Raw genomic sequence first — 15,415 nt, 5'->3', positions numbered from 1 at the left:
TCTTCCTCCCAAAAAATCCCTTTTTAACTCCATGTGGGATCGGGATGAGGATGGAAATCCAGCGCTGCTCGCTAAAACCCTGCCCGGAGCCAGGGGCAGACCCGGAGCCGGCTTTTCCTCCCAAAAAATCCCTTTTTAAACTCAATCACGGCGTCCAACGCTTCTCTCTTAAAGCCATCGACCTCCAGCACATCAAACCATCCAAGTCCTGCTTCACACGGCCCCAAAAACCATCGGCCCAAAACCCCCAGTCCCCACCCAGCACCAGGTCCTGCCCCAGCCAGGCACCCCCAGGTCCCCCAGTCCCTTCTTGGCCATCACAGCAGAGCTGCTGCCACCACCTCCATGTCACAGCCCCCAAAGCCAGCTGGAGCCACCCAGCTCAATGCCAGCCCTGGAAAATTCAGTTTTATCTCCCCAAGGCCACCCCAGCTCTGCTCCGGCCCATCCCGGGGGTTCAGTTCCCCTCCTGCCCTGCAAACCTCACAGAAAACCAAGGAATTCCACACTGGGAGGCTCCTCTGACACCCTGGAGGTCACAGGGGGGGACAAGGTCCTGCCACAGCCTGGGGACATTCCCACAGCCCCACTCAGGGCCTGTCCCTGGCTCAGACACAACAGGGGAGGGAACCACCGAACATGGAAAAATCCCACAAATTCCCACACCTGGAATTGATGCCCTGGATCCCCCTCGGCTGCTGGGGGAGGCAGCTGAGGGTCCTGGCCTGGGAGGGGACAGCGAGGGGACAGCGAGGGACCCAAACCCACAGAGCTGCCCAGGGCAGGGACCTGGAACCTGCAGGGCTGGGGCTGCCTGGAAACCCAGCAGGAATTCTCTGTTCTTCCCAAAAACCCAACCCTGGAGCAGGAATTCTCTGTTCTTCCCCAAAACCCAGCCCTGGAGCAGGAATTCTCTGTTCTTCCCAAAATCCCAGCCCTGGAGCAGGAATTCTCTGTTCTTCCCAAAAACCCAGCCCTGGAGCAGGAATTCTCTGCTCTTCCTTCACAAGGGGACAGTCCTGGGGGAAATCCCCCAGCAGGGACCTGCAGGATGCTTTCTAAGCCACTCCAAGACCTACACGGGGATTTTTCCAAGGAAATGGAACCTCCTGGGCCTCCACCCGAGGTGGATTCCCAGGCAGTGGCAGCTGCAGGGGACAGTGGCTCCTGCAAGGGCAGCTCTGCAGTGCCTGGCTGGCAGCTGGGGCACAGCTGGGGCACAGCTGGAGCACAGCTGGAGCACAGCTGGAGCACAGCTGGCCTCGGGGTCCCTTCCTAGGGCAGGACAGGAGCTCCCCTGCCCAGGCTGGAGCAGCTGGGGAGGGTCTGGGGGTGTCACAGCGGGGCTGAGGACGTGGAGCAACACCAGGGACACAAAGGCAGCCCCAGGTCCCACCTGGCCAGCACAGCCACCAGAGTCCTGGCCAAACTGGGCCAAACTGGGCCAAACTGGGCCAAAGTGGGAGCCCCCAGGCGCAGGGGACAGGGACAGGGCCCAGCCCAGCCCCGAGGGGCCCTGTCCTGCCCAGGGCTGGCAGGGGGATTCTCCTCGGGCCTGTCCTTGGCAGGGTCCCAGGGCAGGTCCTGGGCAGCGCCAGCCCCGCAGCCGTGGCCACGCCGCCCTCACAACCTCTTGTCCTTGACGAGGCCGTTCCTGAGGTGCAGCCTGGGGAGAGCAGAGCCCGTGTCAGCCCCTGAACACACAGAGCCCCTCATGCCCTGCTGGGGCCACTGCTGCCCCCAGAGCCCTGCACTGTGATGGCTCCAGCTCCAGGGAGAAGCTCCAGGGAGAGCTCAGAGCCCTGGCAGGGCCTGAAGGGGCTCCAGGAGAGCTGCAGAGGGACTGGGGACAAGGATGGAGGGACAGGAGCCAGGGAGTGGATTTAAAGTGGGAAAAGGGAGATTTGGGTGGGACATTGGGAAGGGATTCCTGGCTGGGAGGGTGGGGATGGAGTTCCCAGAGCAGCTGTGGCTGCCCCTGGAGCCCTGGCAGTGCCCCAGGCCAGGCCCTGGGCTCACGGGGATGTCCCAGGTGTGGAGCTGGGTGGGCTTTAGGGTTTCTGACCCAAACCAGGCTGGAATTCCACGTACCCTTCCTTCAGAGCCCGGGGCAGTTGGATCCCAGGCTCCTTGCCGGGTTTCCTGCTCTCCTCCAGGTCGTACTCACGGACGTCGTTCACCTCCTGCATCTGCCCCAGCAGCACCTTGGCCACGAACAGCACGATGTACTGGGGACAGAGGGGACAGAGGGGACAGAGGGGACAGAGGGGACAGTGACCCTCAGCACGGGCCCAGGCCTGGGGGCTCGGAGCAGAACTCCAGGGACAATTCCTGCCTTCATCCCAGGGGCGATGGCACTGGCAGCTCCCTGCCCTGCTCTGCCCCACGGATCCCCCCTCTCCACCCCTGCCCGCAGCCTGGGGCAGGCAGGAACATTCCCAGACCGTTTCCACCTCTCTCAAATCCTTTCTGGGATACAGGAACATTCTCAGGACGTTCACACCTCTCTCAAATCCCCTTTCTGGGATGCACGAACACTCCCAGACCGTTCACACCTCTCTCAAATCCCCTTTCTGGGATACAGGAACACTCCCAGGACGTTCCCACCTCTCTCCCTGCTGTTATCACTCCCCCCGGGGGTGTCAGACACTCTGAATTCCCAAGGGAACCCCCCCAGCCTTCCCCCCGACCCCCCAAACCTCCCCTATGGCTGCCACCCCCGCAGCAGCAGCAGCAGCGAGGACGGGGCTGACCCCAGGGACAGGGGACGTGTCCCCGCTGTCCCCAGCCCCACTTTGTCCCCGTGGGGTGGCAGCAGCCCGGGATCACCCACCAGGAACCAGTAGATGTTCATCAGGGTGAGCACGAGCAGCAGGGCGTTGAAGAAGAAGTAGAAGGGGATGTTGGGGACGGACTGGAGGCTGGAGTGGCAGGTGGCATAGAGCACCTTCAGCGGGAACCAGTAGAGACGGAACCAGAACCTGCAGGGATGGGGACAGCGTGGGGTCAGGGTGGGATGGCAGGGACAGAGCCAGCACAGCCTGTGCCCCCTGAACCCCAATTCCTGCTGCCCCCTGAACCCCAATTCCCGCTCTGGGAAAGGGACAGGGCCAGCACAGCCTGTGCCCCCTGAGCCCCAATTCCTGCTGCCCCCTGGGCCCCAATTCCTGCTGCCCCCTGAGCCCCAATCCCTGCTCTGGGAAAGGGACAGAGCCAGCACAGCCTGTTCATCCATGGATGTGTCCGTCTGTCCATCCATCCATCCATCCATCCATCCATCCATCCATCCATCCTCCTCCTCCTCCCCCCTGCCCGGGTCATTTGTCACAGCAGTGTCACCAGCAATGTCACCAGCAGTGTCTGTCACCAGCGGTGTCACAGGAATTTCACAGGCACTCAGAGCCTGCACTACAGAGGGATTCCGAGCCCAGCAGGAGCTCGGCCCCAGGAGATGGTGGGGGGTCCCAAAAACCGGGAGGGGAGAGGGGACTGGGAGCAGGGGGACAAAAATCCTCCAGAGAGGGTCAGGAGTGGGATCAGGGGACAAAAATCCTTCAGAAAGGGTCAGGAGTGGGATCAGGGTACAAAAATCCTCCAGAGAGGGTCAGGAGTGGGATCAGGGGCACAAACCCAGCAGGGAGGAAGGTCTGGACTGGGATCAGGGACACAGACACACCAGGGAAGGTCAGGATTGGGATCAGGGCCCCAAAGCCACCCGGGAGGGTCAGGATTGGGATCAGGGACCCAAACCAGACCCATGAGAACGGGATTAGGATCAGGGACACAAACCCAGCAGGGAGGGTGAGGTTTAGGATGAGGGCCCCAAAGCCAGCAGGGAGGGTCAGGATTGGGATGAGGGCCCCAAAGCCAGCAGGGAGGGTCAGGATTGGGATCAGAGCCCCAAAGCCAGCAGGGAGGGTCAGGATTGGGATCAGGGCCCCAAAGCCAGCAGGGAGGGTCAGGATTGGGATGAGGGCCCCAAAGCCAGCAGGGTTCAGGGCCAGGATTGGGATGAGGGCCCCAAAGCCCCCAGGGTTTAGGATCAGGGGCTCTGTCCCAGACCCACCAGCTGACGCTGAAGGCCAGGCAGCCGGCGTTGGCCAGGAGGTCGTTGAGGCGGTGGAAGGCGCCGCCGCGGTGCTTGAAGTACACGTTGAGCTTGGTGAACTCGAGCTGAACGTCATTGACATCGTGCAGGAACAGCACCAGCACACCCACGTTGTGGTACCTGCGGGAAACAGCGGGGAAAATGGGGAAACAGCGGGGAAAAATGGGGGGAAATGGGAAAAATGGGGGGAAATGGGGAAACAATGGGGAAAAATGGGAGAAACAACAGGGAAAAATGGGAAAAATGGGGGGAAATGGGGGAAACTGTGGGGAAATGGAGGAAACTGCGGGGAAATGGGGAAACAATGGGGAAACATGGGGGGAAATGGGGGAAACTGTGGGGAAATGGGAAAAACTGCAGGGAAATGGGGAAAAATCATGGGGAAAAACCACGGGGAAATGGGAAAAATTGCAGGGAAAAACTGCAGGGAAATGGGGAAATGAAATAGAGAAAAACTGTGGGGAAATGGGAAAAAACACGGGGAAATGGGAAAAACTGCAGGGGAAAGCTGTGGGGAAATGGGGAAATGAAATAGAGAAAAAACAGCGGGGAAATGGGAAAAACCACGGGGAAATGGGGAAAAACCACGGGGACGTGGGAAAAACTGTGGGGAAATGGGGAAAACCATGAGGAAATGGGGAAAATGGGGGGGAACAACCGGGGAAATGGGGAAAACCAGGGAAATGGGGAAATGAAATGGGGAAAATCCCGGGGAGAAGGCTGACCTGAAGGCGTAGGAGGAGGCCAGCAGGGTCAGGGTGACCACGTGGTGCAGCAGCATCACCAGCGAGTCCTTGCGCCACGTGTCCATGTAGGCCGTGGCGTACAGGGAGTGCCCGTAGAAGCTGCCCTGCAGCAGGTACGCCAGGGCAATGTCCCTGGGCACCTCCATGCCCCGCTGCCAGCCTGCAGGGTTCGGGTTTGGCAGGGGGAAAAGGAAAATAGAAACAGAAATCGAAATAAAATCATCTGTATTATTGTAGAGAATAAAAATAATCTAAATAATCTAAATAATCTAAATAATCATAATAGTAATGATAGTAATAATAGTAATAATAGTAATTACAATAATAATAATAATAATAATGGTAATAATAATAATAATAGTGCCCTGCTACCAGCCTGAGGGGAACAGGTTAGTTTATGTTTGTAATAATAATAATAAAAATAAAAAATAGATATAGAAATAGAAATAGAAAAAAAAAAATAATAGAAAATTAAAAGTATTTATCTATATAAAATAAAAGTAATTAAAAGTAATTATCTATATAATTATCTATATAAATTATTATCTATATAATAATAATAATCTATATTATTATAGAAAATTCAAAATAATTGATATTATTATAGATTATGATGAAATATTAATCTATGTTATTATAGCTTAGTTTTTGCAAGTTGTGATCAATCTCAATGAGTTTATACATTATATATGTGTGTGGTTTTGGGTTTGTATCCCTGTCCACAGCAGTGGGGGGAATGAGGGGATTTTTAAGCCCTGATTTAGTGCAGGGAATTTGAGGTGATTTTTAGCCCTGGTTTTGTGCAGGGGTTGGAATGAGGAGATTTTCAAGCCCTGACTTGCTGCCCCTGCCCATGACCATGAGCTGATCTTCAAGGTCCTTCCCACCCCAGCCCAGGCCATTATTTCATTGTCCATTATTTCATTGTCCATGATTTCATTGTCCATGATTTCATTGTCCATGATTTATTTCATCAGTTCCTGGTTCACTCCGCCCCTCCAGCAGCCACCAAAAGAAAGGAACACCCAGACACCCCCTTGTGCCCTTTCTGCACCCAGAGCAGGACAGAAAAAGGGATAAAAAGGGGAATTTGGGGGTGGCTGTGCAGCCTCACCGTAGAAGACGGAGGGCGGGTCGTGGAAGAAGGGGTAGTCGGTGCAGAAGAGCAGGTAGGCGCCGTAGGACCACGACACCGAGTAGAAAAACAACTTCCAGGCACTCTCGGGCATCTTGGCAGCATCTTTGGGCTGCAGCTGGCACCACTCCCCGAAGGGCTGCGGGGAAAAGGGGGAATTTCATCAGGAAAAGGGAAAAGGGGGAATTTCATCAGCAAAGCCTCAGCCAGGGGGCTCAGCAGAGGCCAGAGCCCGGCTCTGCCAGCAGGAACGAGCTGGGGAAGGGGAAATGGGGAGGGGAGAGACCCCTCTGGAGCCGTGCAAGGGAGCCTGGGGCATCCTGCCCCTCCCTGGAGCATCCTCAGAGCATCCCTGGAGCATCCTCGGAGCATCCCTGGAGCATCCCTGGAGCATCCTCAGAGCATCCTCGGAGCATCCTTGGAGCATCCTCGGAGCATCCCCTCCCTCCTGCCCCTCCCTGGAGCATCCCCGGAGCATCCCTGGAGCATCCCCCGAGCATCCTCCCGTCCCGGGGCGCCCCGGGCACGCTGGCTCTGGCAGGGTGGGGCCGGGAATGCAGAAAATCCCAGGAAATGGCAGGAAAGCCCCGAGGAGAAGCTCCACCAGCATTACCCGGGCAGGGCAGGGCTGGGCGCTGCCACCAGGTGCCACCAGCGGCTCTGCCACCCCTCCCCGCGCCCCCAGCGCCTTCTCCAGCCCCGATCCCGCCGGGATTCCCCTCCCCAGGGCAGCTCTGCTGGGGGAATCCAACGAAATTCCTGAAATTCCTGTCCCGGCTGCCCAGGGGGACGGGGACAGCCTCGGGTTTGGGGGGAGACACGGATCCAGACTCGTTCTGGGGGGAACAAACTGACCCAGCCTCATTTCTGGGGGGTGGTAAATGGATCCAGCCTCATTTATGGGGGGAATAAATGGATCCAGGCAGGCACAGCCTCATTTTTTGGGAAGAAACAGATCCAGCCAGGCACAACCCCGGGATTTTGGGAATGAAGGGAGCAGAGGCTCTGACCACTCTGTCCCTCTGTCCCCTCTGTCCCTCTGTCCCCTTGTGCCCTCCCCTGTGCCCCAGGGAGGGTTTGGGGTATCAGGGGGGATTTCTTTCTGTCCCAGGGGGATTTTCCCTGCCCCAGGGAGGGTTTTGGGTGTCAGGGGGGATTCCTTTCTGTCCCAGAGGGGATTTTCCCTGCCCCAGGGAGGGTTTCCAGCCCCTGCTGGCAGCTGAGCCCTTCCAGGCCCCATTCCTGCTTCCCACCAGAGCAGTGACAGCACTGGGGTCCCTGAGAAACCCCAAATCCCCCCCAGAACTGCTCCGGGTGAGCCCCAGGTGAAAACAAAACTCTGCAGGGTAACAGGACCCTGCCCGGGTCAGCACTTTCTGCTCCTAAATTAAGGCCCCAGCTGTCCCTGGTGCTTGGCCCCTTCTCCAGGGGCTCCAATCCCAAAAGCTCTGGGGTTTCTGGACTCGTCCCCTGCTGCTGAGGCCTTTTCCAGGGCAGAAGAGGAGCAGGGGGAGTCAATAATGCACAGAAAGCTTCAGTTCCTGGGGTGTGCACACAGCAGAGACAGCCCAGGGGCTTTGGGGTTCTCAAAGCCCCACTCAGCCCACAGGGTTTGGGGTTCAAGGGACCACAGGGATCCGTGGGGTCTGTGGGGCAGGGATCCCCTTTCCCAAGGTGGATTTGGGATCTGAGCTGGGCCTCACCCCGCAAGGTTTGGGGTGGAAAGGACCACAGGGATCATCCATTTCCAGCCCTTCCCCATCCCAGGCTGGATTTGGGATCTGAGCTGGGCCTCAAATCCCTGCTCACCCCACAGGGTTTGGGGTCAGAGCCCCCTCAGGGCTCTCCCATTTCCAGCCCTTCCCCATCCTGGGGCTTCCAGGACAGGAGGTGGCTCCAGGGGGGACACGGAGGGGACACGGGGGGGACAGGGGGACATGGGGGTGTCCCTGGGGGTGTCCCTGGGGGTGTCCCCAGCGCTGCCCACGGGCCCAGCTCTGCCCCGTGGGGGGGGGGAGGGGCTGGGGGATGTCCTCCCATCACCCGGTGCCGTTGCCATGGTGACGGCGCAGAGATGCCCGTTGCTACGGGCGACGGAGCCGCGTCGGGATCTGGCTGGGGCTGGAGGAGCCCAGGGCTGCGGGCGCTGATGTCACTCGGGCTCTGCTGAAAGGGCCGAGCCTGCCCTGCCTCCCCTCCTCCTCCTCCTCCTCCTCCCGCGGGGCCCTGCAGGCCGGGGGAAGGGGCTGGGGCTGCCCCCGGGGCCGGGAACACCCGCGGGGAGGAGACAATGAGGGGGCTCCTTTGCCAGCCCCCAGCACAGCCGGGCTCCCTAAATCCACCCCAAATTCCGGAGATCCCGAAATCCACAGCTGGGATCCCTAAATCCACCCCAAATTCCAGAGATCCCAAAATCCACAGCCGGGATCCCTCAATCCATCCCCAGGGACCCCAAATCCACCCCCAGGGACCCTCAATCCATCCCCAGGGATCCTTAAATCCATCCCCAGGTATCCTTAAATCCATCCCCAGGGACCCCAAATCCACCCCCAGGGACCCTAAATCCCTCTTCAGTCCCAGCAGCAGGAGCCAGGAGAGCTGGGCAGGGGGAAGGGGCATCCAGTGCCAGGGCTGGGAGGAGCCGGCGGTGCCAGGGCTGGTGCCAGGGCCGGTGCCAGGGCCGGTGCCAGGGCTGGCCGGGGCACAGAACGTTCCCCAGGGACACAAAGGAGCGGCTGGCACGGAGCAGCCCCGGAACTGGCAGTGCCAGGGGGGACGATGAGCCAGGACAGCCCCCGGGCCCTGCCCGGCCTCACCCGAGCCCGGCTCCGGCTCCTTCCCCTTCCAGGGCTGGGGGTGCCCAGGGGGCTCCGAGCCCTCTGCCCGTCCGTCCCTCTGTCCTTCTGTCCCTCCATCCCCTCTGTCCCCTCTGTCCGTCTGTCCCTCTGTCCCCTCTGTCCCTCTGTCCCCCTCTGTCCCTCTGTCCGTCTGTCTGTCCCTCTGTCCCTCTATCCCCTCTGTCCCTCTGTCCCGTATCCCTCTGTCCCTCTGTCCGTCTGTCCCCTCTGTCCCATTCTGTCCCACTCTGTCCCCTCTGTGTCCCCTCTGTCCCATTCTGTCCCCTCTGTCCCTCTGTCCCCTCTGTCCCATTCTGTCCCATTCTGCCCCATTCTGTCCCTCTGTCCCCTGTGTCCCTGTGTCCCTGTGTCCCTCTGTCCCTCTGTCCCTCTGCTCCCGGCTCAGCCACCCCAGGGCTGGGGCTCCCAAAGGGTCCCAGAATGGATTTGGGACCCCAAACCCGGCACCTTCCACCCCCCCAGGGTGCAGCAAAGCCCCCGGGGCACTGCCAGGGGCAGGGCAGATGCAGCTTCCTTGGGGCATTCCTTGGGAATTCTTTGGGAATTCTTTGGGAATTCTGCCCCAAATGGAACCGTTCCTCCCCAAAATCCCACCCGGCAGCCCCAGAAAGGAAAAACCAGGAAAAAATCCCTGATCTGTGAGGCCAGAGCGCCCTGAGGACACGGGGGCAGTGGCTGCCACCCTCCCCGCTCTCCTCTCCTCCCCGTGCCTCAGTTTCCCCGCCGTGCCAAGCCCTGGCCGGCATTCCCCAGCCGCAGCGGTGGGAAAAGGCGATTCCCCCCCGATTCCCAGCAGGAGCAGCGATTCCATGCCCTGGATTGGTGTCGGGGAAGGAGGAGCCGCTGCTGACACAGCAGAGCAGCCCCGGGGCACAAAGGCGCCTTTGTGGCTCTGCCCCCCCGGCAGCCCCGGCTTTGTGCTCAGGGCAGGAAGGGGCAGAGCAGCCCCGGCTCCGCGTCCTCCGCTCCCACACGGGGCTGGGAAAGGAGCTCCTGGCAGGGCTGCAGGGGGGAAGGACGCCAGGAATCCCGGATTTCCAAATCCCAAATTTCCAGAATCCCGGATTTCCAGCATTCTGAATGTCCAGAATCCCAAATTTCCAACATCCCAAATTTCCAGAATCCTGAATTTCCAGAATCCCGAATTTCCAGAATCCTGAATTTCCAGAATCCTGAATTCCCAGAATCCTGAATTCCCAGAATCTTGAATTTCCAGAATCCTGAATTTCCAGCATCTGAATTTCCAGAATCCCGAATTTCCAGAATCCTAGATTTCCAGAATCCCGGATTTCCAGCATTCTGAATTTCCATCATCCTGAATTTCCAGAATCCCAAATTTCCAGCATCTGAATTTCCAGCATTCTGAATTTCCAGCATCCCAAATTTCCAGAATCCAAAATTTCCAGCATCTGAATTTCCAGAATCCCAAATTTCCAGAATCCTGGATTTCCAGAATCCTGAGTTTCCAGCATCTGAATTTCCAGAATTCTGAATTTCCAGAACCTTGAATTTCCAGAATCCTGAATTTCCAGAATCCTGGATTTCCAGCCTCCCAAATTTCCAGCTCTCACATCCCCCTGGGGCTGCTCTGGGTTGCTCCCCTCCCCTGAGGACTTTTCCCGACATTTTTCCCTGCAGGGGACACTGGGATGTCCTGAAAACCTGGACACCAGCAGGTCAGGGTCGGGTTTGGAGTTAGTTCCAGGTTTAGGATTAGGGTTAGGGTTAGGATTGGGATTACGGTTAGGGTTAGGGTTGGGGTTAGGGTTGGGGTTAGATTTAGGGTTAGGGTTAGATTTAGGGTTAGGGTTGGGTTAGGGTTAGGATTAGGGTTAAATTTAGGCTTAGGGCTATGATTAGGCTCGGGTTAGGGTTAGGATTGGTCATTTCAGCCTCCAGGGGAGGAAGGATGCCCCAAGAAGCCAAATGCTGAGCAGGGGAGCAGTTCCTGGGCTCAAACCTCTCCCTTTTCTCCCCTTGGACCATCCTGACCCAGCCCTGCCCTCCCCGAGTCTCTGAGACCCAAACCTGGCACCTTTTACAGGAATTCCAGTGTCCCCATCCCTGCCCTCTGCCATTCCAGCCAGGAAATTTTCCAATCTTTTTAAAATACAGCCCTGGAGCCTGAGCTGTGCCTCCCTGCTGCCAGGGAAAGCTGATGCCACCAGAGCCCTGCTCAGCATCTCATCAGCATCAGGCACAGGCAGCTGGAACCCCCGGCCCCCCTGGCCCTTCTGCAGTTACAGACGTGACCCATTTCCCCAGGGAACGGCACCTCGGGGCTGCCAGGGGCTGCCAGGGGCTGCCAGGACCCACCAGGAGCTGCCAGGGGCTGCCAGGACCCACCAGGGGCTGCCAGGGGCTGCCAGGGACTGCCAGGAGCTGCCAGGACCCACCAGGGGCTGCCAGGACCCACCAGGGGCTGCCAGGACCTGCCAGGGGCTGCCAGGACCCATCAGGGGCTGCCAGGGCTGCCAGGGACTGCCAGGGGCTGCCAGGACCTGCCAGGACCCACCAGGAGCTGCCAGGACCTGCCAGGGAAATCCAGTCTGGCACAAATTCCCAGCACTTTCCTCATCCGCAGCCCCTTGTTGAAGCCCTCACAGGGAATGAGGGGAAATCCAGTCTGGCACAAAGTCCCAGCAGATTCTTCACCCACAGCCCCTTCAATGCCTCATGGGCAGCGAGGGGATGGGGAGAATCCATCCTGGCACGAATTCCATCACAATCCTCACCCACAGCCCCTTCAACCCTTCAGAGCCAGACAGGGCACGAGGGAAATCCAGCCTGGCACAAATTCTGCTCCCAATCCTCACCCTCAGTCCCTCCCACACATCAGGGACAGACTGGGAATGGGGGAAATCCAGCCTGGCACAAACTCCCAGCACAAATTCTGCTCTCAATCCTCACCCCTGCCCTGCAGGACTGGGCTGGAGCTCGCCCAAGGCCGGGAGCCCCCGGGACCCCTTTAGGGACACCCTGAGCCCCCAGCTCGGCCAGGGGAGGGCAGCCAGGCCCGGGGGGTGACAAAGAACTGTCCCCAAATGCCCCAAATGCCCCAAATCCCCGAGGGCTCTGCCCTGGAGGCCGCGGCAGAGCCGGCAGCACCTCCCGAGGAACCGGAGCACAGGGACAGAGGGGACAGAGCCACCAAGAGCCCCACAAGGGACCCTGCTCGGCCCGTCCCTGAGCGGGGACAGCGAGAGGGGACAGACAGACAGAGGGGACAGACAGAGGGGACAGACAGACAGAGGGGACAGACAGACAGAGGGGACAGACAGAGGGGACAGCGGGGGGACAGACAGAGGGGACAGACAGAGGGGACAGACAGAGGGGACAGACAGACAGAGGGGACAGACAGACAGAGGGGACGGCGCTCCTGGGCCGGGCAGCGGCAGCGCTGCAGCAGCGAGCCGGGCACCGAGATCTGCTCCAAAACCCGCAGGAATGTGTCCCCTCTGTGTCCCCTCTGTGTCCCCTCCGTGTCCCCTCCGTGTCCCCTCTGTGTCCCCTCTGTGTCCCCTCTGTGTCCCCTCCGTGCCCCCTCCGTGTCCCCTCCGTGTCCCCTCTGTGTCCCCTTTTTTCCCCCCGGGCAAGGGACGAGCCGGGAACGAGCGGGAAGGAAAAATCCGTGACCTTCTGGGGATGCGGGGATGGAAACGGCAGCGGGGGAGGAGCAGGGAGGGCTCAAATCCTTCGGGATGCAGCCCCGGGAAAGGCACAAAAACCAGGAATAACCGGGGAGAAAAAACCTCAGCCTCGTGGGGATGGAAATGTGGGGGGAATAAGGGGGAAGAGGAGCAGGGGGGGCTCTGCTCCGGGATGCTCAAACCCTGCAGGATGCAGCTCCGGGAAAGGCATGGAAGCACGGAAAAAACCGGGAATAACCGGGAGGAAAAACGCCTCAGCCTTGTGGGGGCAGGGATGGAAACGCGGAGGGGAAAATGGAGCGGGGGGGGCACGGGGATGCTCAAATCCTGCAGGATGCAGCCCCGGGAAAGGCAGAAAAATCCGGGAATAACCGGGAAGAAATGGCCTCGGCCTGGAGGGGCTGGGGATGGATGCGGGGGATGGCGGAGGGGGCAGCGGCGCAGGGGGGGCTCTCCCTGCCCCATCCCCGGGGCTGCAGCGCCGGAGGAAGGCGCGGAACAACCCGGGAATAACCTGGAAGAGAACGCGCTCAGCCCCGCGGGGGCTCTCCCGCCACCTCGGGATGCTCCGCGCTCGGGGATGCGGCCCCCGGGGCGCGTCCCTGGCCCCACCAACGCATCCCCGAATCCCGCAGCGGCTGCGGGCGCTGCCCCCCGCGTTCCCCCGCTCCCAGCCCCGATCCCCGCTCCCAGCCCCGTTTCCATCGCTCCCAGCCCCGTTCCCCCGCTCCCAGCCCCGATCCCCGCTCCCAGCCCCGTTTCCATCGCTCCCAGCCCTGTTCCCCGCTCCCAGCCCCGTTCCCCCGCTCCCAGCCCCGTTCCCCGCTCCCAGCCCCGATCCCCGCTGCCGGAGCCCGGCACTGACCCGAAAGAGGCGGCGGGAGCAGGCGCGGCGCAGCGCGGTCCAGCCCAGCGCGCAGATCCCGCACAGCAGCACCTCCGCCCAGCCCAGGTGCGCGTTCTCGGCCCAGGTGCGCAGCGCCAGCTCCCAGCCGCAGTCGCCGCAGCCCCGCGCCGCCGCCGCCAGGCTGCCGTAGCCCCGGCGGAGCAGCTCCCCGTAGCCGGGCATGGGCTCCGGAGGCGGCATCGCGGAGCTGGCACGGCCGCGGCCCCGCGCAGGCTCCGGCGGGGCGGGCACCGCGCTCCCCCCGCGCCGGTACCGGGCGGGAGCCGCCCCCTGGCACGGCCCGGCCCGGCCCGGCCCACCCGGGCACAGCAGAGGGAGGAACGCGGGGGGAGCGCGCTGGGGGCGCCGCGGGACCGGGAGGGGAGAGCGGAGGAAAAGCGAAATTCGGTACCGGGGGTGATGGGAACGGGGGAAGCGCTGGGAGGGGCACGGGGACGGCACGGCACGGAATGGAATGGCACGGGAATGGCACGGGGATGGCACGGACACGGCACGGCACGGAATGGCACGGGGATGGCACGGAATGGCACGGGGATGGCACGGACACGGCACGGACACGGCACGGAATGGCACGGGGATGGCACGGAATGGAATGGAACGGAATGGCACGGAATGGAATGGCACGGGGATGGCACGGAATGGCACGGAATGGAATGGAACGGAATGGCACGGAGATGGCACGGGGATGGCACGGAGATGGCACAGACACGGCACGGCACGGAATGGCACGGAATGGCACGGGGATGGCACAGGGATGGCATGGAGATGGCACAGAGATAGCACGGCACAGCACGGCATGGCATGGCTAGCACGGGGATGACAGAGATGGCACGGCATGGCACAGAAATGGCACAGAAATGGCACAGAATGGCACAGAGATGGCACAGAAATGGCACGGCACAGCATGGCATGGTCAGCACGGGGATGGCACAGGGATGGCACAGAAATGGCACAGCACGGCTCAGCACGGAGCTGCCACTGCAGGGAGTCAGGGGACACTTTGGGGTCTCAGGTGCCAATTTGGGGGTCTCAGGTGCCAATTGAGGGGATCCAAGTGAGAATTTGGGGGGTTCAAGTGTGAATTTTGGGCGGTTCAAGCGTGAATTTGGGGGTTTTAAATGTGAATTTTGGGGGTTCAGGTGCACACAGCCCCGTGTTAAGGATCCCTGCCGGAGCCTTCCTCCTGCAGCGCTGTTGCATTGGATGTACAAAGAAAATAAATTCATTTCTCCAGGGATTTTTTATCTTCCCTCGGCACAAACCTCAGAGGAAACCTCGGAGCCTTTCCCTCCTCACCCTCCAGGTGTGCCCCGAATTTCCCCTCAGCCGTTTGGGGCCCCTGCTGCAGTTCAAGGGTCTGGAATAATAAAATTCACCCTGAAAATGGGTCTGGAATCATAAAATTCACCTTAAAGATGGGCCTGGAATAATGAAATTCGCCTTGAAGATGAATGATAAAATTCACCTTAAAAGTGGATCTGGAATCATAAAATTCACCCTAAAGATGGGCCTGGAATCTGTAACATTCAGCTTAAAAACCAAACTTCCTCTCAAAGGTCACCCCTGATGAAAAGACCTCACTGAACTCCATCACCATCATCATCATCACCATCATCACCATCATCACCATCACCACAGGCACCCCCGGAGCTGCCAGGGAAAGGAAAGACGATATCAATATGAAATAAAATGATAAAAATCTGAAATAAAAATGATATAAATATAAAATAAAAATTCTATTAAATAAAAACTACACAAATAGAAAACAAAAATGATGCAAATCTAAAATAAAACTGCACCGATGTAAAATAAAAATTATGCAAATCTCAAACCAAACAATGTCCTCGGTGTCCCCGGGGGTGCTGCAGGAATTTCTGAGCACACTGGGCCCTTTCAGAGCGGCACAAAGGGACATTGAGGGGACATTGAGGGGACATTGAGGGGACACTGCAGGGACACCGCAGCCCGGGCACAAAGGGACCTTTCAGAGCCACCAAAATCCCAAAACCCG

At 59.6% G+C, this 15,415-nt stretch overlaps 1 protein-coding gene and 1 long non-coding RNA gene across 2 annotated transcripts; one reads left to right on the top strand and one right to left on the bottom strand.

Moving 5' to 3' along the window:
• Nucleotides 1-884: 884 nt before the first annotated feature.
• On the bottom strand, nt 885-13,752 carry CERS1 (ceramide synthase 1). The gene is made up of 7 exons (XM_071452022.1): nt 13,363-13,752; nt 5,969-6,128; nt 4,834-5,014; nt 4,067-4,228; nt 2,834-2,981; nt 2,092-2,228; nt 885-1,666 (listed from the first exon to the last, which is right to left on the bottom strand). Exons 1-7 carry the CDS (start codon nt 13,582-13,584, stop codon nt 1,624-1,626), a joined length of 1,053 nt encoding a protein of 350 aa, XP_071308123.1. The 5' UTR covers nt 13,585-13,752; the 3' UTR covers nt 885-1,623.
• A 98-nt stretch (nt 13,753-13,850) lies between these two features.
• On the top strand, nt 13,851-14,823 carry LOC139602298 (uncharacterized). Its single transcript, XR_011683172.1, has 2 exons — nt 13,851-14,316; nt 14,544-14,823. It is a non-coding gene; the product is annotated as an uncharacterized lncRNA (long non-coding RNA).
• Nucleotides 14,824-15,415: the final 592 nt, after the last annotated feature.

This window comes from Agelaius tricolor, unplaced genomic scaffold, assembly GCF_023055355.1.
Source record: "Agelaius tricolor isolate 1412-34295 unplaced genomic scaffold, bAgeTri1.0.p SCAF_33, whole genome shotgun sequence".
NCBI lineage: Eukaryota > Metazoa > Chordata > Aves > Passeriformes > Icteridae > Agelaius > Agelaius tricolor.
Note: the sequence above shows the minus strand (reverse complement) of the source record. Positions and strands in the feature narration are given on the sequence as shown.